We start from the raw sequence: 21,614 nt of genomic DNA on the forward strand, positions 1-21,614 counted from the left end.
CTTTTTTGTTTCTTACTCTTGGTTGAGCTTTCAAATCCCTTTCTCTTTCTGACCCAAACAGACCAGTCCGTGTCATACCACTGAGTTAATTGTCTTGCTTGTTGGAATTCCTGCTGTTGATGATCTCCCAATCCCTCCTGACAAACTTCTGCCCAAATTCAAAGACTGGCTTCTGTTTGTTCTCCTCTTGAGAGTGTTGGCTCCTGCTCCCTACCCCCTTTGAACCAACAAGATAGGATTTGTTTTTGTTGACTGTTTTGGGCTCTCTTGATCAGAGGCTGTGGGTCTCTGGCGCTGTGCACTTGGGTGGCCTTTGCCTGGATCTCTTCAGTATGAGACACTGCCTTGTTGATCAGCTCAGAGGGAACAGGCCTGCTTTTTCCATCCTGCTGGATATAGTCCCGTCTCTCATTTCTGTGCTCCCTACTGTACTTCCGTTGTCTGATATGAAAGTGATTTCACTTCAGTTCTGTTGCTTTATGAATCCAGTTTGAAGTAGCCTAGGTGATTTCCAACGTTATCTTAATTACTTGTTTATACTTTGCTGCTTGCTCTGTGACAAGCAGGCATGTGGACTGAGAACAATTCTTTTGCCTCAGTTTTGATTAAAGTTCCTCTGCATAAATAAGTAGATTGTTTTCTGAAGACTTCTCGTTTATCTCCTTCCATTTGTTACACCGTCAAGAAGGGAGAAGTTACGAGAAGGGACAGATGACAGTGGGATTGCTGTTGAGACTGTTACCCCAGTCGTCATTGCCCAGGTGCTTGGGCAGCTGTAAAGCAGTGTATAGATATGGTAAGGTAACATGGCACCAGTTCTGATTTGCCTTTAACAGTTAGGCTACAAACTGCAGCAGTTCATGAACTGCTTCACAAGTAGCTTGGCCATCTGGGAGCAGTGGGAGGCAGCCACCTCGCTGCCTTCATGTTAGTTGCTGCTGCTTGTGAGCCAGAACTGTAAGAACAGAAGAAATCGGAGCTCTTCCGCTTTGCTCAGCCTTCCTTTTTCATGGATCTCCCAGATGATAGATGAGTATGTCCCTGTTGATAGAATACAACTCCAGACATTAGGACATCTGGGTTCTCTTCATGATTTTCTTACAGCCTTTGTAAGTCTTTGTGCCTCAATTTCCCTAATACAATGTGTAGCTAACAGTAGTGTTAATGTATTTTCCTGTTTTCAAGTATATTTCCCCTCCCTTCATCTCCAGGCACAGTATTGCAGCAATATAGTTGTAACATGAGAGATAACTAACAAGCCTAAATAAAAGTGAAGAAAGTCTGGCCTGGCCCACAGCCATACAAATGCCATCAGTTTCTTTTCAAACAAAGTGTGTTTCAGTCAGGTGGCGTTTACTCAGAAAGCCTCATTTTCCCCAGCGCATCTGAAGGCAGTTTCTTTAGGTCAGAAGGTGTGTGTTGCAGAGAAGTACGTGTTCCCCAAACAGGCTGTTGCTCTGCAGATGACATTGCTGAGGCTATTTTTGGATATGACCATCTTCCTTGAAAGGGTAACGTTATGTGTGGGAAGAAGCATGGTATAGGGCAAAGGGCTGGCATGCTGGGCCCTTGGATTGTTTCCTGAGTCTGCTGCTGAAAGACTGCAAGATCTGTGCACGTCAGATGACCTACATGGGTCCTACCATCTGTACATTATATGGTTCCCACCATCTGTACATTGGGGTAATGCGCACACTTTTCTAATCCAGTTTTCAGGAAGCAGAATCGGTGTTTTGGAGCTTTGTGGCTGTTTGAGAGAAGATGAGACTTAGGATCCTAACTTTTCTAGGTAGATTTGAAAATTGCCTTCTGTGTCTTTATACTCTTTCTATGAATCACTGCAATCTCTCTGCCATGCAAGTACCAGCAACTATGATACTGGTTCTGTTGCGGCCTTGGAAGAGACCCTGACCATGCAGTGAAACTCATGGAGCCTGCAGGAAGTCAGCAGGGCAGGGACTGCACAGAGCTTTCTGCAGTGTCAGGCCTTACCCTGCTCTGTAATGCACTTGAATATTCACAGAGAAAATTTTGTTAACAGAGATAGTGAGGTGTTAGCAGGGGATGGATGAAGTCTGTGCCTCATTCTACTTAAATAATTAATTTTGCTTTGAATTATCTGTTTATGATGATTGTCTAGGGAGGTTGTCCTTCCCAGGTAGCACTTGGGAGAGACCTGGAGGACAGCGTGCACCTGACACTAGTGTGAGGAAGTGTCTGTATTTTGCTGTCCTCATTCTGTGCCATGCTCTTATCTGTTCATGGGGGAGTTTGGAGGTGCCATGGTGAAACCACCTGACATTTCTCCTCACCAGGTCCTGAAAAACATGGGCTTGTCATTGTATTAAAAAAAAAAAAGTCAAGAATCTGTCTACAAGAAGCTCAAACTCCCTTGCATCATGGATCATAGACAGGAATCTTGCCTTGGTGAAGACAAGGAATATACTTTTTCCTGACCTGTGAGAATGTATCTGAATTTGGCCAAGTTCTAAATCATTATAGAAGATGTTGACTGCTGCATGTCCAAGGGAGGTGGGCTGGGGTTTCTCTACTGAAACGGCTAAGAAACCTCCCCAAATGAACATGTGTCAGCTTTTGTCTGATCTGTGTGCACCAGCCTCTTCTGATGTGGTTAACTGTGGGCTGGGAAGGGAAGGAGGTGGTTTCTGTAGGACCTTTGCGTACTTGTCACAGAATTTAGAAGGTAAATGAATGGTGCAGTGAACAGCACATTGGAGAACTCATTTCATTCCTGGCCCCTGTCAGCAGCCCTGTGTACATTCAGCAAGTCCCTTTTAGCCCAGCTTGTCATAGGAGACCCCCAAATAGTCTGTTCCTCATGTTGTGATTTTTCCAAGGTATGAGCCTGGGGTCTGAGCTGTGGAAGTGCTGGTGATGCACAGCTGCAAGGACCATCAGTCGGAGTTGTGCTTTGAACGTGTAAAGTGGCCCAGAAAACCAGGCCCTTGGGAGTGTTTGTAGAGGCACCCAGAGGGCCGAGAAGCTGCAACTCTGATTTCCCTGTTCCTTAGCTTCCAATCTGGAAAGCGAAGATGCTTGACAATAGACATGCTTGTGAACTGCCTAGCCAGTGTTCTCGGTGAGCCTGTCGAAAAGCCTGTAAGGAAACCACCAGTTCTATATTCAGAGCAGGGCTTGGCTTGAGGCCATGCGTTGAACAATGAGTAGAAAACAAAATATTGAATAGCTGCTTGTTCAGCAAACCCAGTTCCTCTTGGCTATGCAGGGCCCTGTGTGGGGGAGTGTATGAGATGGGGCAGTTTTCTCGTAGCACTTGGGGCTAGGACCAACCTCTGCACGCAGAGTCTCAGGTGGTACAGGAGAAGGCCCACACCAGCACATTTGCTCCCAGGGAAGTTTCTTCCCTCCTTGCTGGAGGGAAGCCAGCTGGGGACGACTTTGCTGGCCCCAGTTTGCAGCAGTGAATGCAAAACAGCATTCTTGCTGTTGTGTGGCCTAGCTTGGAAAACTCTTTCCCTGTGGAGTGCTACTTATTGGGGTGTTGCTCTGGTTTTGGGGAGCTCAGCTCTGGGACTGGAAGAGACTTGTGGTGCTCAGCAGGGAAGAGCTGTCTACCTGCTCTTTCTTCCCTTGTGCTGAAAAAGCAGAACACACACCAACAGAATAGTGTGTTTTGTTTGGGACTGCGGCTGCAGTTCCTTCCCCACCTGAGGGTTATGCCTGACGTGTCTGTCAGATGAGTTGTATTCGTAAACTAATATTACTTTGCTCTTGGCTCCCATTTTAGATTCTTCTCTAGCACCTTGTACAATGGTGTCTGAGAGTAGGGTTGGCTCACTTGGCAGCCGGTGGGTGAGACGTGAGGACTGGTTTAGGTTTGGGTTGTTATTGGTTGGGTTTTTTTTTCTACTTTCCCACTTGCAGCTTACAATGATTGTGTCATTTTTTTGTCTTTGGCCCAAGAATCAGATGGCACAAATGTGCTTGTTAAATGTCTCTCTGGGATGCCTGAGAACAGCAACCAAATGATGTGAGCCTTATCCTGGCGTTTAGGGAATCTGTGCTCTGACACAGGCTTCTTGTGTGACCTTGGGAAAATCATTTAGCTTTTCTGTGTGTTACTGTTGTCCCCCCTGCATAAGAACTGTTAGGGAAGAGTTAATTTCTCAAGTGTTGCAAACAAATAATGATTTTGAGAAGCAGGTACCAAACTGAGAGGGGCTGTGTAAATACTGTAGGTGGCTTGAAGACATTTACATCTTCAAGGGATGTGTGCAGTGTACCTTTTAAAGGTTTTTTTTGACTGAGTGTTGCAGGAGGCTTTCAGGACACTGTGTAGAAACCCAGGGGTAGGTGACTTCCTGCAATTGTGAGCCACACGAAGGAGCTCTTTCCCCTTGTTGAGATGAAAACAGACTGTGGGGCCATTTCTCCTTTTCCAAAGACGAATAAACACAAACAGATGCCAGTATGGCTGCATCCCCTTCTCTGTTGGAGATGGAGAATGTGAACTTTGGAAAGGGTCTGGCTTGATCCTGGGAAAACAGCTTTGATCAGAGCCTTGGGAGGAATCTGATACCATGTCCATCTAAGAGCGACAGAAAAACTAGCCAGAGTTTGGGGCCAGGTTAATCTGGTGCATCTCCACTGACATCAGTGAGAAGGTGAAACAGTCTGTTGTGTCTCCTCATTTCGGTTCCTCACGGAGAAGCATTTATTCTGGACCTCAAGGCCAGAGAGTGTAGGGGGATCATGGGACAGTAATGGCTAAGATAACTTTTGTCTCTAGTATTGCTTGGAAGGAAATGTTTTGTTAGATTTGCTGTTATGCAAGGCTGAGGTGAGGCTCTTGTTGGACTTGAGGCTGGTACTTGCAAAGGGTATAAGGATGGCAGCAGAAGGACTTTTGCTCCAGCTATGCCGTCTCCTGTTCAGCTGCATCCCGCTCCTCTCCAAGGAGCTCTTGACAGCATTGAGTACCATAAGCTGGTGTGTTCCTGAGGCTCCCATGCAGGCCTCCAAGAGTCATGTTCCTGAGCCTCCCAGAGGGGAGAAACTCAGACCTTGAGCATCTCCATCTGGGCAGGAAGATTTGAGTCTTGCACAGCTATCATTTGTCTTACCGTTGGGCTGAAAGCCTCACCCGCTGCTACTGGTGGAGCTTCTCTGTAGGCTTCCCAGACTATGGCTTGTGCAGTTGGTTTCACAGACTACTTACAATGTTGATCCACTGCTACTTGAAACCCTGGCAAAACACTGGGGTTCTTCAGCCAGTAAGTTTTGTTTTGTGGACACAGGTGGTTTTAAAATTGAAAAAAGTTGTTGATCACCCTTCCTTTTCGTTTGTTTTGTCATTTGGCTCTTTCCAATAGGAGTAATTTCTGAGGAAGAACTTGCATAAAAGAAGGCAGTAATGTAGTTCACTGTTTCCAGGAGGGTGGTTGATCTTGGCTTGGAGAATGGAAGAAGGCATTTCCTGCAGGGGAATTTGGTGACCAAGTAAATGGGTGTCAACAGAACCAGAAGGTGGGAAAGGTCTGTAAAATGAAGAAGAATGAGATTGTATGTGGTGTGATGATGCATAAGCAGCAGAGGTGGCTGAACATAGGTGAAGTAAGACAGAAAGCAGTTGGCCTGGTCTGTGGATGGATGTTCTTGCTGTTTTGCTAAACATGATTCAGGTAACTGTGCCTGAGTTTGCACAAGCTAACCGAATACTTCTTTCCTGATTAATCTTTTGCTAAAGCAGAGTGGAGTGAGTGAATTTGGAGGAGAAGTACTGGCTCTGTGTTTGCATTAAGGATATGTATTGAAAGAGGTCATTTTTATTCCCCTTGCCCCCTTTACCCGGCAGTACTTATGACCAGCAGCATCTCCTGAGCCACTGGTATCTCTGTTGTGATGGAGATAGAGCTCTTGGAGTCCTGGACTCCTCTGGAGCTAGGAGCTGGTGCCAGACACAGACAGGAGGGTGACCAGGTACAAGGAGATGACAGGGTCACTGGGTCTAAATGCCACCTGTGTATCGTATAGGACAAGGACTCTCAATTGTTGTGTTTTCCCGAAAGACAATAGTTACCTTACTAAGAAGTCAAACCAAAACGCAGATATGCTGCAAATGCATTCATTGGGCTATTTATCAATATTAAATGTGTTAACCAGAAAGGTCAGCTGTGTTTAATGTCATGTGGCAGCTTTGTGATTTTAATTACAGTAAAAAAACCTCAATGACAAATGAATTCAGTGCTCTTTAGAGCTTGTTCCTCCTTGACGCAGTTTCTTTTGTTGGCTTACCTGTGTTCAGGGAAAGTTTGGCTGCCTCTACCACGGTAGGAGGGATTTTATTTAAATAAGGAAAATGGGATGAAGTAATAAATTATTTACAACATCTCCTTCACTGGAGGAATTCAGTGTAGCTTAATGTTTCAGCAACACCTTGTTACAGTGTTGGATAGCAAGGTTGCAGGCAGAATCACAGTAACTGGTGCAAAACGGTTGTTGCATCTGACCTTAAATTAGAGTGGCTGACAATTGCTGCTTCCCTGTTTCTTCCTATTTTGTATGCAGTTTCAGGTATCTGGGGTAAAGAGGGATAAACTTCAGTTTCTCCTCTTCCAGCTTTTTGTTGTTCAAAATCACGATGGGGACTGCTCTGCTAGTTTTTGTTGTTGTTTGCTTGGCTCCTTTATGTTAAGCTTCTAAAACTCTTTCTTGATCTTTTCCTAAGCTGTTTTCAAAATGTAGTCATCAGGCTCCTCCTCCTTATATAACATTCCCTCAGTTTTCAGGGGTAGTTATCCGTTTGGATGTTTTAAATTTATTGTTAAAGAACTGACTGCTATAGAAACCTGACTTTTAAGTGAAAACCCTGCAGATGGTTTGTGCTTGAGCTACTTTCAAATTGCAGCTGAGGTTTTGAGCAGTGCGGGTACATGTGCTTGAGCTTTTGTTTTTCTCTCTGAACATGTCCATACCTGCATGACTGTGGTTTCAGCTTTGTAGGTGGGGGCAAGGTCCTGCTTGCCCTGTCCACCTGACAGCGGGGATGTGAGCTTCTCTGGTTTGTGGTCCATGCTCAACATAGTGTCCTTATTTCACTGGGTGACACAGGCTGTAACTGACTATCAACAGTGGCAAAGTAATATCACACTGAATGCACCAGTTCCTTGCTGTTGTGCTTCTGTAAACGCAGAGTGTTACAAGTAACCCTGAAACATTCCCCCAGTGCTGCAATAGTTTACAGCTGTGGTGTGTTCATCCTGTACCTGTCAAAAAGCTGGTGATGGTGTAGAAGGATGGAGCTTTGGTTTCAATCTGGTGATACACTCTAGGTTTTCAGTTGATGATAAGACCAGCTCTGTTAAAGAGGTCCAGTTACATTTGCTTCTGTACCTATTTAAAAGATTTTTTTTTTCTGAATGTAGTATCAATAGAGGTTCCTGTACTTTTTTCCACTTCACTGACAGCACTCTCCTTATTTAACTCCAGAGATATCTTAGTAACATGCGCAGCCCAAAGACGAGAGGAGAAAGCTAATCTCTAGATCAGGAGCTATGGAAAATGAAATGAATTATGAACAGAAGAGAGGGGGGTTTTCTTCTGTATCCGATGTCCAAGCAAAGGGAAACTGATACAGAAAATCAGTTAGTGAATGGTGGTAGTGGGGTGCTGGGGTTTTTCCTAAATTTAGATGAAAGAAAAAATTAAAAGATTTCCAAAGGTCCCTGTAAGACTAAGCAAAGCATAGGCAGGTAAGAGAAGTAACATCCCCATAGGATTCATTCAACATTGCTGAGATTCTTTCCTTTGCATTCGGCTTCAGTGGGAAAGTGTTGGGGAAGGTTGGGGTTTGTTTTTTTCCTTGCTACCGATATGGTTAAAAGTCACAGCATAAATTTCCTGACTTGGTGAAAAGCCTGTGACCCCTCTCAGTTGTCTTGTTCATCAAAAGGCAGATAGGTAATAAAGAGTCTCCTGCATGTGAGGAGTAGGGAGAGCCTGCTGTTTTAATTTTGTTCACAGCAGTGGGCCAAACTCTGTTCTTTCAGTGCTGGCCTTGATAATTGGCTCGATATAATACAGGAATTCAAGCCATTGCATATCTCTGGCTTTATAACTGCTAATGTCATAACCAAGAAGAGTGGAAGGTCTCCTGCAGGAACATACAGTAAATAAGAACAATAAGCATGTTCCAAAGAACATACAGGCAGTGGTTTTAAAGGGCCTCAGCTCAGCCCTGGTGGGTTAATTTGCATCCACGTTGCCTGGACAAATGGATTTTGCTGGTTTAGACTCTGTGGGGGATGTGGGTTTGATTTGGGAGATTTTCCGGACTAAATATTATGTTCATGTCTCTGATTCCTGGGAGCCAGACTTTAGGGATCCTCTCTTTTCAGGAGGGAAGGATTTGCTTTGGGAGTCTCCTCCACTTTAGGAGTTTGGCTGTAGTGTGGCTTGCCTTTAGGGTATCCCATATCCTACTGCGCAGAGTACATACGGTAAAGTTTTGTTTTTCCTCTGGCCACCCGCAGCTCTCAGCCACAGCTAGCTAAGACTCATTTACCATGTTTTTCCAGACATCAGCGGTTTACTCGTCATCTTCAATGAGGTGCTAACACCTGTTAAGCACTCCTCCTCCCTTTTTTGGAGAAGCATTTAATTATGACAGGGCTTCCCTTGGAGCACATCCTCTGTTCAGTTCCCTAATTGTAGAATTCTCTGTGGGATTCTCCAGATGGGGGATAGAGGATAATCTTCTCAGAGCTCCGGAAGAAATGTGATTCCAAATTACAGAAAATAGATCCTTTTTATTAAGCTCTTGGGCTCCTTTACTCTTATTTTAAGGTGACCTTCCATTAAAGAGAAATGTCGGATAAATGGCTATCCTTTTTAAATAATCCTCACCAACCTTACCTGGGTTACTAATAACACCGTTAGATTAGAAATCCTGAAAGGGTTTAAGCTTTTTTTGCCACTCGTGCTGTCATCACAGACAAGGAGGATGAACTTGCCTGTTTCCCTTTTGTTTCTAGTTGGTCTCATTTTCAAGCTGCGGGCTCTAAATTAGGGAGTGCTGGCAGCATGCTTAGCGTGGCGGGCAGGTATAAAGGCAAAGCCCCCTCCTTTGTCAAGTGGTCACAGTGCTACTTTATGGGTCATTTGCTTAGCTGCAAGCTAGTGCTGTGGCGGTGCTGTTTCAATCCCCGAGGGGTTTCCAGGGATCCTAAAAGTGCTGTTCAGCGCCGCTGATGTTTGCAAACATGGCACTACTGGCCATCTCATGCCCAGATACTGGCCATATCTGGGTTTCTACTAAGTTTGCTAAATCTAGCATGTGACTGCTGAAGGGCTCCAGGGGTTGTCCTTACAGAGCCAATTCTGCTGGAATGTTTCCATGTATTTGATATGCATAAATTAACACTGCATGAGCTCCTGTGCAGATGATACCAATATTTTTACAGGGTGGATGGAGAAACTAAACCACAAAGAAACGTAACTGCAGTCCTGTACTGAGTTGGTGGCAGAACCAGAAGTAGTCTGGAAATGGCTGACTCTGGTCCCCTGTTCTAATCATTGCCTCTTTTTGGGATTTTGTGTGCATTTTAAGTCTCTAGGGAACGATTTTCTGTAGCACCAGTAAGAGTACCAGCTTTGCACATAGCAGGTAAATACAAACTTAGGAGGGGAGGAATCTCTTGTCAACAGGGAGGCTGAGGTTATAGCTATAGATTTTCAGGTATGTAGTTGGTTGGCTTTATGCTATGATATGCTGCTGGGGATGTGTGCAGCTTGCAGCAATTGAACTTTGGTGCTGAGAGGTCAAAGGTGGCTAATCCAAATTTTTGTTTATCTTCCAGGTCTACGCACAACGAACTAGAAAAGAACCGGTAAGTAGCTAATGAGCTGAATTCTAAGAAATGCAAGCCTAGTAAGTGTAATGTGCTTTAACCTTACACATGCAGGTGCCGTTTGATCAGCTTAGACAGCCGTGAATGACCACACTGCATCACGTAGTTTTAAAAGTTGGGGGCGGAAGACACAAAAAGATCTGAAAAAGAAGCCTTGTTTTTGGCTGGTTGTTTTCCTCTCTCTGAAAAGGCAAGAAGTGACCCAGTTTTGTGACTAATCTGTATGCAGAGTAAATACTATTCTTCCTCTGACACAGAGAAATCTGATTGGGGCACTTTCCATACATGAAGTTGCTACGGGATCAGGTTTCTTGGGCCCTGGGTAATATGTGTTACCATGAACCGAAGGGTAGAGCCCTGTGCTCTACACCCTCTCCCTCCCACCCCTCCACTGGGTTGTGATAATCTCCGCGGCACAGAAGAAAATACCATTGTCCAGAGGCTCAGAGGTCTGGCTACCAGCAGTCCTGTGGAGACTCTCTCTTCTAACCTGTTTTAGGATTGTGCCTGTTTATCGTTGAATCTGAAGTTTCAGCAAGCCTTGCAGTTCTGTTACTTGGCTAGCTCTGCTATATGACTCAACCCTTTTGTAACAGGAGTTAAAGTAAGATAAATACCACTGAGACAAGGGGAGCTAGTTCACACACAGATCAGATTATCGCCTTCCATTCAGGGTGCTATAGTTAAGGTTGTGTCAGGGTTTCCATTATAAACTTACCTTGGCTCTTCTGTGGGGTTTTAGGAGGGCTGAGGGGGGTGTCTATGTTTTTTGTGGCTGCTGGAACAAAGGCAGTGCTCTGGCCAGCTGATCTTATGAAGAAACCTCTGGGGTGGGAAAGCTGAGTTTAAATGGGTTGATTGCCTTCTCTTCCCTCTTAGCAGGTATCATTTAATAAGGGATTGGAGCACTATAAGGATGGCCAAAGATACACAGAGGCTTCAAGCCAAGTGTGTATTTCCATTCAGACAAGATCTTCCCATGTAGCTTCAAGGGAATCGGAGCTGAGTACCTTATGCATCACGTTGCCCTCAGTTTACCCCACATCTGCCTCCCCCGGCAGCAGCAGTGCTGGGAAGCAGCTTGGCCTTTGCATGGTGCAGGTGTTTTCTTCCAGGCTGTGCTTCTGCCTCCTGGTAGCTTTGAGGGTCTACAGAGTTGTCCTGGTCCTGCCTTTCTGGGGTGATGCAGAGAGGTTTTTTTATTTGGGTTATGTACCTGTCCCCCTGAGTCTCAACCTTTCCGGTCCCAGGTTGAGCTGTGTTGAGAAGTGTTGCCTCCTGGGTTTTCCAGTGCTCTCTACCAGTAGGGGAAAGAAAATGCAGTGCTTGGGTCTGACCCAGAACAGAGGGTGCTTTTTTCCTCCATGACAACAGTGAACCATCACTAATTTTCAATGTGCTTATTTGCATATCTGATTGTTACTGCAAACACTGCTTGCCCTCAGTACAGCTTTAGAGCAGAGCTGTCTCCATCTTCCCCTGTACCAACCTGGGCCTCTCACATTGGCCAAGTTTGTGTGGATCTGTGACCATCTTTGTCTACCCTTAGGCTTGTGGGGCAGGCAGTGAAGCTTCAAACTCTCTGTGGGTGAGATCTCAGCAGTTAGTGTTACTTATTGTCAAGCTAAGGACTGGCAAGGATTGATGGGTTTAGGATATGCCTCATACCAGCTGTGTGAGTCAAGAAAGTTTCTGCCTTGATTCCCTGTCTTTAACTGAGGACAGTAATACTACCTGGGGTGGGGATATCATCAGGATTGACTACTGTCCAGCACTTTGTTATATATGTTACTTGTGAGAGGAGTATTATTATCTGTGCTTCCCCTTTATGCCACCTTTTTCTGAATGTTGACGAGCTGTTTGCTTGCTACAGAATTTGTCTTCCCATTCCCAGTTGGTGTAATATTATCTCTGTCTCTTCCTGTCCTTCTGTCTCAGTTATGCGCCCTAGTCCCCACCTGTTCCAGGTTGAAGACTCCTAACCATCAGCCTTGTCGGCAAGGTTGTTCCTCCAGGGCTTCCCATTCCAGGTTCCACTGTATTCCAGATCTGTGTCTCAGACATGGTTTTACAAACCCTTGGTTTTCATCTTTCTGGGAAGGACACATGTTTAATCACATTGGGTGGTCTGTACAGGCAAACTCGTATATCTGGGATCTTTGGTCAGGAGCGTGCTGCTTCTGGTTTGGGATTATCTGTGCCTTAATGCAGATGCTATGGCCTGATCAGCTACACACAGCTGTAAACCCAGCTAGACCGTGTAGCGGCTAAGCTGGGTTCGCAGTGTTTGTTACAGTGAGTTTCATATTGGAAGCATTTATTTTCAAACTCCACAGCAGTGTTTTCTGCGTGATGGGGATTGCTTCCCAGTTAGATTTTCAACATGTTTTATTTGCTGTGTCCTTAAGTTTGTCAGTGTCTCCAGACTTAACTGTTGCAAAGATAAAAGCCCTGATACTAATGGCTTTGTGGCTGGCAGGTGCTCATTTTCCCTATTATTTGACATTATTCCTTTTGAATCTCACTGTTATCTCCATTATTGACACACACTATAATTTTCAAAATTGTCCACTATTAGGTCTCTGACTCTGGTTTTTCCCTTCTTGTCTGCGAACAGCAGCCTTCTTATGCTCAGTTAAATTTTGTTTTAACCCATTCAACAATTACACAGTTTCTTTCAAGCAGTAGCAAGAGAATAGTAGAAAAACAAAAAGCAGGCCTCCTCCTTTTTGAATATGCGATTTAACTTGGACTCAACATTGCAGAGCTGATGATATTTCAATGTATCAGGATTAAGAATCTTGTACCCCTTTGATGTCAAAAAGTAACTAAAAATATATTAAAAAAATTAAAGCAATGTTTTAAGCTCCACTCCTTTTCTTAGTCTTGAAATATTTCATGAACACTCTGGTGGTTCTGCTAAGGAGCTGTTTGATCTGGTACCGAATATTAACTGTAATATTTAAGTGACTTCACTTTCTGCTTTGATTTGTTTTTTTTTATCTGAAAAGATTGCAGTGACATTTATATAAGGAGCTTTGTTTGATTTATAAAAGATTAAGGTTAATTTATAGTTATTATCTGTCATTAATCCTCATGTTGGAAAATTGTTTGTGTTTTTTATTCAATGGGTATGTGTTTCAGTTTATCTTTGCCCAGGATGAGTCATAGCTTGCATTTAAACAAGAAACCAGTATTCGGCTTCTGGTCTGCTGCAAGGCGTAACTAAAATAATACTTTTTAGTCCTTTAACACGCCTACCAAAAAGCAGAATTGTAAGCAACACCCCATCATTTTCTAAAAGAAAACACGGTAAAGCAAGTGACTTAAAGATGACCTTTGGTAGTGTAATATTTTCTCAAAAAAGGATAATAAATAAAATTCAGGCTTAAGTGGTGTGTGTTATACAGATAGCAGAATTAACTGTTGTCTGTGAACATTTTAGACACATGCTAGTTTTGGAAGGATGTGGTCAGTGTGGTATGAGGAGAAGGTACACAGCACTGAGATGACTTTCCTGCTGCTCTGTGAAGTGGCAGTTCTGGTAGACCAACGTGGTGGTGATGTCTGGCTAAGTTACATCTCCTGATAGAACAAGAAAGATGTTTGTAAAGCTATTGATCAGATTTATTTTTAAAAAAAGTCTTTCTGTATATCCTAAATTGATCTATTTGTTTTTAGTGATTATTCCATTGTATTACAGCAGAAGGAAGGAAAACAAAGCTGAGTAATTGAGTAAGGAATGAGTTATTAGGGCAGATTTTTCTTCTGTTAACAGTAATTTAGCTCAAACAAAAGATAGATCCGAGGAGGGACAGAGACCTTGGGAGAATCACTGAAATCAGAATTTTCTGAAGATCTCGCAGAATTTGTGGCTCTGCAAAAAAACCCTTTTTTAAAATGAAAAAGGTCAAAGTCTAAAGGAGACAAAACTACTTCTAAACCAAGTTGCTCAAGAGTTGCGTTTAGTGAAAAAGCACAGAATGAAGTGGTGTGAGAGCCTTTGCTCTCTGGTATCTTTTGAGATGATCAGAAACAAAGTGAAGACAGACACATAGCAATGATCAAGTACTGTGCTTTTTAGCCTTTCTGACTCTTATCAGGATACTTTTTCTATGATTCCCCACCCATTCTGTCTTTAATGTGAGAGACTGTTTATTGCAGAGTGTTTCTCCAAAGCGGTTTCTCACACAGAACTGACCGTTATGCTAGGTTGCATATTTGAGGTAGCAGATGAGGTAAAGGAAAAACCCTACTGAACGTTTAGGAGAAAACCATGACCTGGGTCATGAAACGTGGGGCCTTCTGAGGCTCTGCAGAAAGCACAGTTTGGTTCTGTTTCTCTAGAACAGGGGCTTGAGCATGTCTATTAGCAAAATGCAAGAGGAGAAGGATGGGAAAGCATTTAACACAGGACATTTAAATAGTTCTGGTATTAAATAATGCAGACATGCTGTCTAGGCTGGGAAAGATAGAGGGAAGGGAAATGAAAGTATAGTGAGTCCTTGCTACTCTGAATAGACTTGGATGATTGTGCTTTTGTAGTGCTATATATACTTGCCAAGGCAATCTGATCAGTGTTTGTCTTGAACCAGCTAATCAATGTGGTGTTGAGTTCAATGCTATTTATCAGGAGAGCTGGAACAAGAAACTAATCCAGTAAATTTCATTTGTTCTCTGGAGTGGGCTTTGTTTTCATGTTAACTTCATGTAGCAAACATTGACAGTACATATTGTTTTCCTCATTAATAAAACTTGGAACCTGTCATGTTCCCTGCAGCAGTCAAATCATGGCCAACACAGCTGAGCATGCATCTTTCTTTGACACATCCAAAGGTCAGAGCATGCAACTTGCTCCTCGTGGGAACTGTAGCAAAACTCTCCTGTCTCTGTGGCCAGTATGGAACAAGAGCTGGAGGCAGCTAGCTGTCTTCGACTCTGTCGCTTGGATGACAGATGCCTCCATTTTCAGCTGGGACTAACAATTTTCAGCAGAGCTGAAGCATGTTCCTCTAGTTCAGGAAATCTGCTGTGCCTGGTTTTGCTTAACCTGGAGAGAGTGAAGTCTGTAGTTTGTGGAGTAAGGCTATGAGAGAGATGTTCTTTCTGGATACATTTAGGCTCAATCGTCGTTGTTTACTGTTAGTCTGCCTTTTGCTGTATTTTGGTTATTTCTTTGCATTGCTCCAGGAACTCACCAGTCAGATGCTGTAAAACTGTGATCCAGTCTCTTTGTCTGACCACCACACTTGTTCATGTGAAGTGCCTCCTTGCGCAAAAGGAGTGTTTCGATTCACTTACAATTGAAAGTCTGCAAAGGCTTTGTTTCACGTTGGCTGGGCAGCAGAACGTTTTGAACTCCGAGTAAAGCTGCTGAGAAGGGACAGCATTTTATGCAAAGTGATGCAGTAAAGAATGAATGCATGCCTGCCTGCCTTTCTACCCTGCAGAAAAATCTCTGCACCTCCCCTATGAGTCCAATGTTGGAGAAGGAAGAGTAAAAAAAACAACACTACTCTTTTGGATAAACTGTTGCAAAGCAAAATGTTTCTGTTTCAACAATGTTGCACAATAAAATCACCCTTATAAGCCAATTTTTGGAAACAGATACTTACCACAAAACCCTTCTCAACTGAGATGTGTTTTAGGGACAATTTGTGATGTGTTTTCCTCCCATAGTGTAGAAAGAAATGTCAGCACAATCTGCTTGGCCTTGCCATAGTGGCCTGATGCTGAGACTTCTTTCATCATTTTGCCTCCCAGAAGGGAGACTTTAGAGAAAATCCCCATCTTAGGAAGAAACATGCTCTGCAGTCAGGTCTCCCCACTTACAGGCTGTGTTCTTGCATTCAGCATCCTGTACTTAAGATTTCCAGAGTAGTGAATAGAAGATATATCAAATGGTGCGTTGTGGTTATTTACTGCTTTCAGAGAGCCAGGAGAGGGTCTGGTAGCTGCTGTGGGTGTGTAATGAAAGCAGTCCTGTGTACTTAGATGGTATCTGATTTGGAGTGCATCATTACCAGCTTTGGCTCTTGAACCTCTTCCCAAACTTGCATCCTTGAATTTCTGCTTGGGTGTGTTGCTGCAGTTTTCTTTCAGGCTGACCCTTCTACACTTAGCTATGTTTATGGCTGTCCTGAAAAAATTAAAGGCAAATCCCCTCTGTAATCAGTGAGCTTGGACCAGGGAAGAGTCTGGCCCCAGGTAGGAAGTCAAGCATTCAGCTTTCCTGGCTCAGTTTTCAACCGTGTCAGGGCTCTGTACTTGCCATCTCTCTCCCAAATGCATCTCTGGAGACTTTGCAGGCTTTTTTTTTTCTTTTTTTTTTTTTGTTTTTCCTGTGGTGCTGTTTGTTGAAGTGCTGAGAGCCAGAAATTCTGATGCAACAACTTTTCTTGTTCAAGTGACTAACATCGCTCATGGGCCTGAAAGCCTTACTAGCTAAAAGCCACTTAGGAAGTTGCTGCCTTAGAGAAGATGAGGTAATAGGTATATAATTTTTGAGACAGATTACCTGTTAACTATAAGTTTCAGGACTTTGTACTCTTGGGGCAGAAACTGGAGTTCTGTGAGCTGATTTATATCTATATCTGGTACATGTGTTGAGGGTACTATAGCAACATAGCCCATGCAGACTTGTGATAACCAAAGGAAATTCAGCATGGCATAGGAAATGTAGAAACTTCCTCATTCTCCATTCTGTATGTGGCCCATTTTTACCAATTTATCGCAACTTGGTTAACAGGGGAGGTCCCAGACGACTGGAGGTTTGCCAATGTGACATCCATCTACAAGAAGGGCTGGAAGGAGGATCCGGGGAACTACAGGCCTGTCAGCCTGGCCTCGGTGCCAGGGAAGATTATGGAGAGGTTCATCTTGAGGGCGCTCACAGGGCACATGCAGGACAACCAAGGGATCAGGCCCAGCCAGCACAGGTTCATGAAAGGCAGGTCCTGTTTGACCAACCTGATCTCCTTCTATGACCAGGTGACCCATCTAGGGGATGAGGGAAAGGCTGTCAACGTTGTCTACTTGGACTTTAGTAAAGCCTTCGACACTGTCTCCTGTAGTATTCTCCTGGAGACTCTGGCGGCTCGTGGCTTGGACAGGTGCACTCTTTGCTGGGTGAAAAACTGTCTGGACAGCCGAGCCCAGAGCGTCATGGTAAACGGAGTTAAATCCAGCTGGCAGCCGGTCACGAGCGGTGTCCCCCAGAGCTCAGGCTTGGGTCTGGTCTTGTTTAATATATTTATCGATGATCTGGATGAGGGGATTGAGTGCTCCCTCAGCAAGTTTGCAGACGACACCAAATTGGGTGGGACTGTTGATCTGCTCGAGGGTAGGAAGGCTCTGCAGAGGGATCTGGACAGGCTGGATCGATGGGCCAAGGCCAATTGTATGAGGTTCAACAAGGCCAAGGGCCGGGTCTTGCACTTGGGTCACAACAACCCCCAGGCAATGCTACAGGCTTGGGGAAGAGTGGCTGGAAAGCTCCCCTGCTGAAAAGGACCTGGGGGTGTTGGTTGACAGCCGGCTGAGTATGAGCCAGCAGTGTGCCCAGGTGGCCAAGAAGGCCAACGGCATCCTGGCCTATATCAGAAATAGTGTGGCCAGCAGGAGCAGGGAGGTGATCGTGCCCCTGTACTCAGCACTGATGAGGCCACACCTCGAATACTGTGTTCAGTTTTGGGTCCCTCACTACAAGAAGGACACTGAGGTGCTGGAGTGTGTCCAGAGAAGGGCGACGAAGGTGGTGAGGGGTCTGGAGCACAAGTCTGATGAGGAGCAGCTGAGGGAACTGGGGTTGTTCAGTCTGGAGAAGAGGAGGCTGAGGGGAGACCTTATCCCTCTCTACAACTACCTGAGAGGGGGTTGCAGAGAGGTGGGTGTTGGTCTCTTCTCCCAAGTGACTAGCGACAGGACAAGAGGAAATGGCCTCAAGTTGCACCAGGGGCGGTTTTGGCTGGATATTAGGAAAAATTTCTTTCCTGAGAGAGTGGTGAAGCATTGGAACAGGCTGACCAGGGAGGTGGTGGAGTCACCCTCACTGGAGGTGTTGAAGGAACGTGTGAACGTGGCATTGTGGGACATGGTTTAGTGGGCATGGTGGTGTTGGGTTGATGGTTGGACCTGATGATCTTACAGGTCTTTTCCAACCTTAATGATTCTGTGAACTTTGAGAACCTATAACCTTATGACATGTCAAGGAGGGGTGGAAAGAATCGGACATTTAACAGGTGAGGAGCAGAAACATACATGGATCCAGTGCCTGGAGTAATGGGCATGTGCGAACAAGTTTGCATCGACCCACTCCTTTGCTTCATTGATCCACATCTCCAGCCAGTTGCTTGCTTTTTCTCTTCTTCACAAAAGTTTCCCCTTTCCCACTGTTGCTTCCTTCAAAACTTCATCCTCACTCCTTGTGTCCCTCTCAGTGTCCTCCCTGGCAGTGTTGCCCAGGGCTATGAGGTGCTGCATGATGCTGTCTTGCTGCCCTCATGCCTTCTCCCATCTGAAAAGAGAAGAGGGACACAAAGTGAAGGTACCTTTGCTGCTGTGGGCAGCTGGTGGGGCTTGGCATAGTATGGTCTAGCCCCTTGTTTTGCGTGCCTTGGTGGGTAGTGCAAGTGTGTAACAGGCGTTCATAGCCTTGTCTGGGAAATGAAAGCAAAGGGCTTCATCTTGCAGTTGCTGTGTTTGTTGCCTGGCTGCAAATGGTGCTGGTCACCCTGAGCAGTTTGCATAGCTGTGGGCAAACAGACCAGGCAAGTTTGCTCCCAAACAGTGCATGTGACAACCATAAAACAATTAAATGGGCAATGTGCAACCAAGGGTCAGGAATTCTACATCATGAAACCATTGAATAATGTGGACAGGGCTAAGTCAGAGCCATGGCAGAACATAGTGTTAGATGGTGTCATCTACCTGCCTGCCTTTCTATGCCTTGGGAGTTTGAATTTGTGTAGAAATACAGATCATCTCTGCCTAGTGCTCTTTGTGTTTGCTCTTTGGTAAATCCTTACAGTACCTTTGCGAAATTGGAGTACCCCCTTGTTCAGAGGTGGCACTTGAGTCTGTCAGATGCAGGCTGAATCTCATGTAAAAGTTTTGGATTTGTCTGAGTCTGGAGGAGCAGTCGTCCCTGGATCCCAGAACAATGGGATGAGGCAGGTCTTCTGCCCACTGTTCCATAAAAAAAAAAAAAGGGCTGTCTTTTGAAGGTATCCTTTATGTGTACACTGTTGCCTGAGCATCACTTCACATTAACTGTGTAATAAGATTTTCTTTCTCTCTTGCCTGTTAATTATTTACCTTTGAGAGTGCATTCTTAAAGCAACATGAGTTATTTAGGGAAAAACGAAAAGCTTCTGCAAAGGATGCATGCATTTGCTTGTCTTTTTTTGCCCAGGGGTTTAAGTAGAGTACCTTAAGACGCAAGATTATAGAACGGTTTGGGTTGGAAGGGACCTTTAAATATTACCTAGTTCAACCCACGATGAAGAATGCATTGCCGTGAATGGGAGATTTTGCAAATGAGCATGTTCAGCTCGTTAAAGATGAGGCAGGAAAGGGGATGTAGCAGTTGCATAGTGATCTTGTAACTGCCGGTACAAGGGTTTCTGCCCAGGAGGGGCTGAGGGAAAGAAGGAGGCATAACAGAAATGGATACAAAAAAGCTTACACACTGAAACCTCCAGTGGAAACAGGACGTGAGCTTGAAATGCAGTGTTACTTTCATAGAAATAGACTCTGTGAATGGTATCAGTGGGTTCACGCATGGTCCAGGCTGATAACAGTTCCTATGATAAGGGTGTGGTTTTTATCATGGTAGGTAGTAAACAGCTGCACAAAACTTAGTCATGCTTATAAAGTCAAGTGCAGCCTGCTATCTCTGAGTTGACTGGTTGCTGAGCTAGGGTGGAATATCTAAAAGCATCTGAATTATTTAGAAGCACAGCTCTTAATGACTCTCAAATGAATCCTTGCTCCTTCACTTGGGCACTTGTTGCTTGCCCTCCTTGTCTCTACAGTGCTGTAGTTGTGCCTAGTCATTTGGAGAACAGTGCCAAGGCTTCCTGCACCAAACGGCTTACTGTCCAGGACAGTGAATAATGCAAAAATGAAAGGAGGGCATTTGATAGACACCACTCTTCATGTGAATAAGCAGGTATATTTGTTTGTAGAGAAAAGGCAAGGACCATTCTATGAGCATGAAAGCTGGCAAAGCCACCCGCCCATCAGAGGGGATATGTGGAAAGGCAAAGGAAATTGATGCCAGGCTTGATTTTGCTGCTTGTTTGTGTATGGGTAGGTCTCCCTGTGAGCAGCCCAGGAGAGAAAAGGAACAGAACAGGAGGGTTCAGAGGTGAGATCAGCCCTGAGGAGCTCACCATGGCTGTCCCCAGCCTTGAAGAAGAGCCTGTTCAGCCAAGAGTGTCTCAGGACCTGAGAACAGACAGCTGCCAGCATTTCCATCTGCTACCACAGTGCATTCCTTTGCTCTTTCCACTCAGAGCTGGATTGTGCAGGAGGGATTGCTCCAGCTATCCCAGACCTTGAGGCAGTTCTGGTTGATGTGTCCTCCATGTTTTCTTCCCAGGAGGGACTTTCCAATGCTACTTAAACACACAACCTGTTGAACACTTGGGGTAATTCACTGTAATTTCACATGGCCGAAGTCCAGCCCTTAAATGGGAAGTGTTCTGCTCCTTCTGGAAACTCAGGGAAATTCTTCAAATGAGTTATTCTGAAAGGGGAAGCTGTGTATCAGGTTTACTGTGGAAATCAAAGGTTAAAAAGAAGTTGCTTTGTATCTCCCAGGTTTTGCATTTCCATCTTTTTGGCCTTGTTCCATGGGGTGGGTTGCCCAGTCTGATCTCGCCCAGCTGTATGGGAATCTTCCACACAGCTCGGAAAATACCATTCATTAGCTACACTTCGGTAATGTTAAGAGGCCCAACGTGGGGTGAGTACTCGCATTTGCACAGATGCACACAGTTACGTGCAAGCACACACAAAGAGCTTGCAGTTAAAATCTATGTGCCTGTCTCTTTTTAACAGGGGAAGACAGCCCCAGCTGTGTATACAGCTTGGTGTTTCCCTTTGATCTCTGTTTGTTTCCAGTATTTCTCATAGACTGGATCCTGGCGCTCCTCAGAGCTGGCTGCTCTTTTCCATGTTTGCAGCTGCGTAACTGCGTACAGAGAAGCTTGCTGGGATGACTGGGGTGTAACTGGTTTCAGCAGCTTGGGGTGGGGGTTCCTCTTCCCTGCAGCCCCTCCTGTTGTTTGCTTTGCTCCTGTCCTTTCCCCGCCAACCCGCAGGGCAGGGGATTGTCTCATTCTGGTAGTGGAAACTGTGCCTTGCAGATGCCTCAGGATCCTCCCTTTCATTTTGCCTACCTGCTCCCACACACGTAGCATTACTGCCCTTCTCCAGCTGCATGCAGCAGCTACAACTGCCACTCTGGAGCCTGGAGCAGATCTTTTGCTCTGTCACCAGGGTCATAGCTCAGAGGCAAAATTCCCCTTGGCTTTCCAGAGACTCAGCATGCTGCCCCTGCAGCTGGCTCGGGCCCTGTGCCTAAGGGAGGGCAAGAAACTGCACTTTTCAGACTTACATGGTGTTTTGTGAAGCTGTCAAAGATGGGGCTGAGAGGGGCCTGCACCGCTCGTTTGGTCTGTCCCCTCGCCCCAAGGCAGGATAAGCTCTATCTAAACA

The 21,614-nt window shown here is 45.0% G+C and overlaps 1 protein-coding gene across 1 annotated transcript in view; it reads left to right on the top strand.

Annotated features, from left to right (window-relative positions):
• MXI1 (MAX interactor 1, dimerization protein) overlaps positions 1-21,614 on the top strand; it is a 51,982-nt gene that overhangs the window by 7,704 nt on the left and 22,664 nt on the right. The window contains exon 3 of the mRNA XM_059821078.1: positions 9,840-9,869. Within this exon, the coding sequence (XP_059677061.1) occupies positions 9,840-9,869 (30 nt within the window). The remainder of the gene's footprint in view (positions 1-9,839; positions 9,870-21,614) is intronic.

Source organism: Gavia stellata, chromosome 9 (genome assembly GCF_030936135.1).
Source record: "Gavia stellata isolate bGavSte3 chromosome 9, bGavSte3.hap2, whole genome shotgun sequence".
NCBI lineage: Eukaryota > Metazoa > Chordata > Aves > Gaviiformes > Gaviidae > Gavia > Gavia stellata.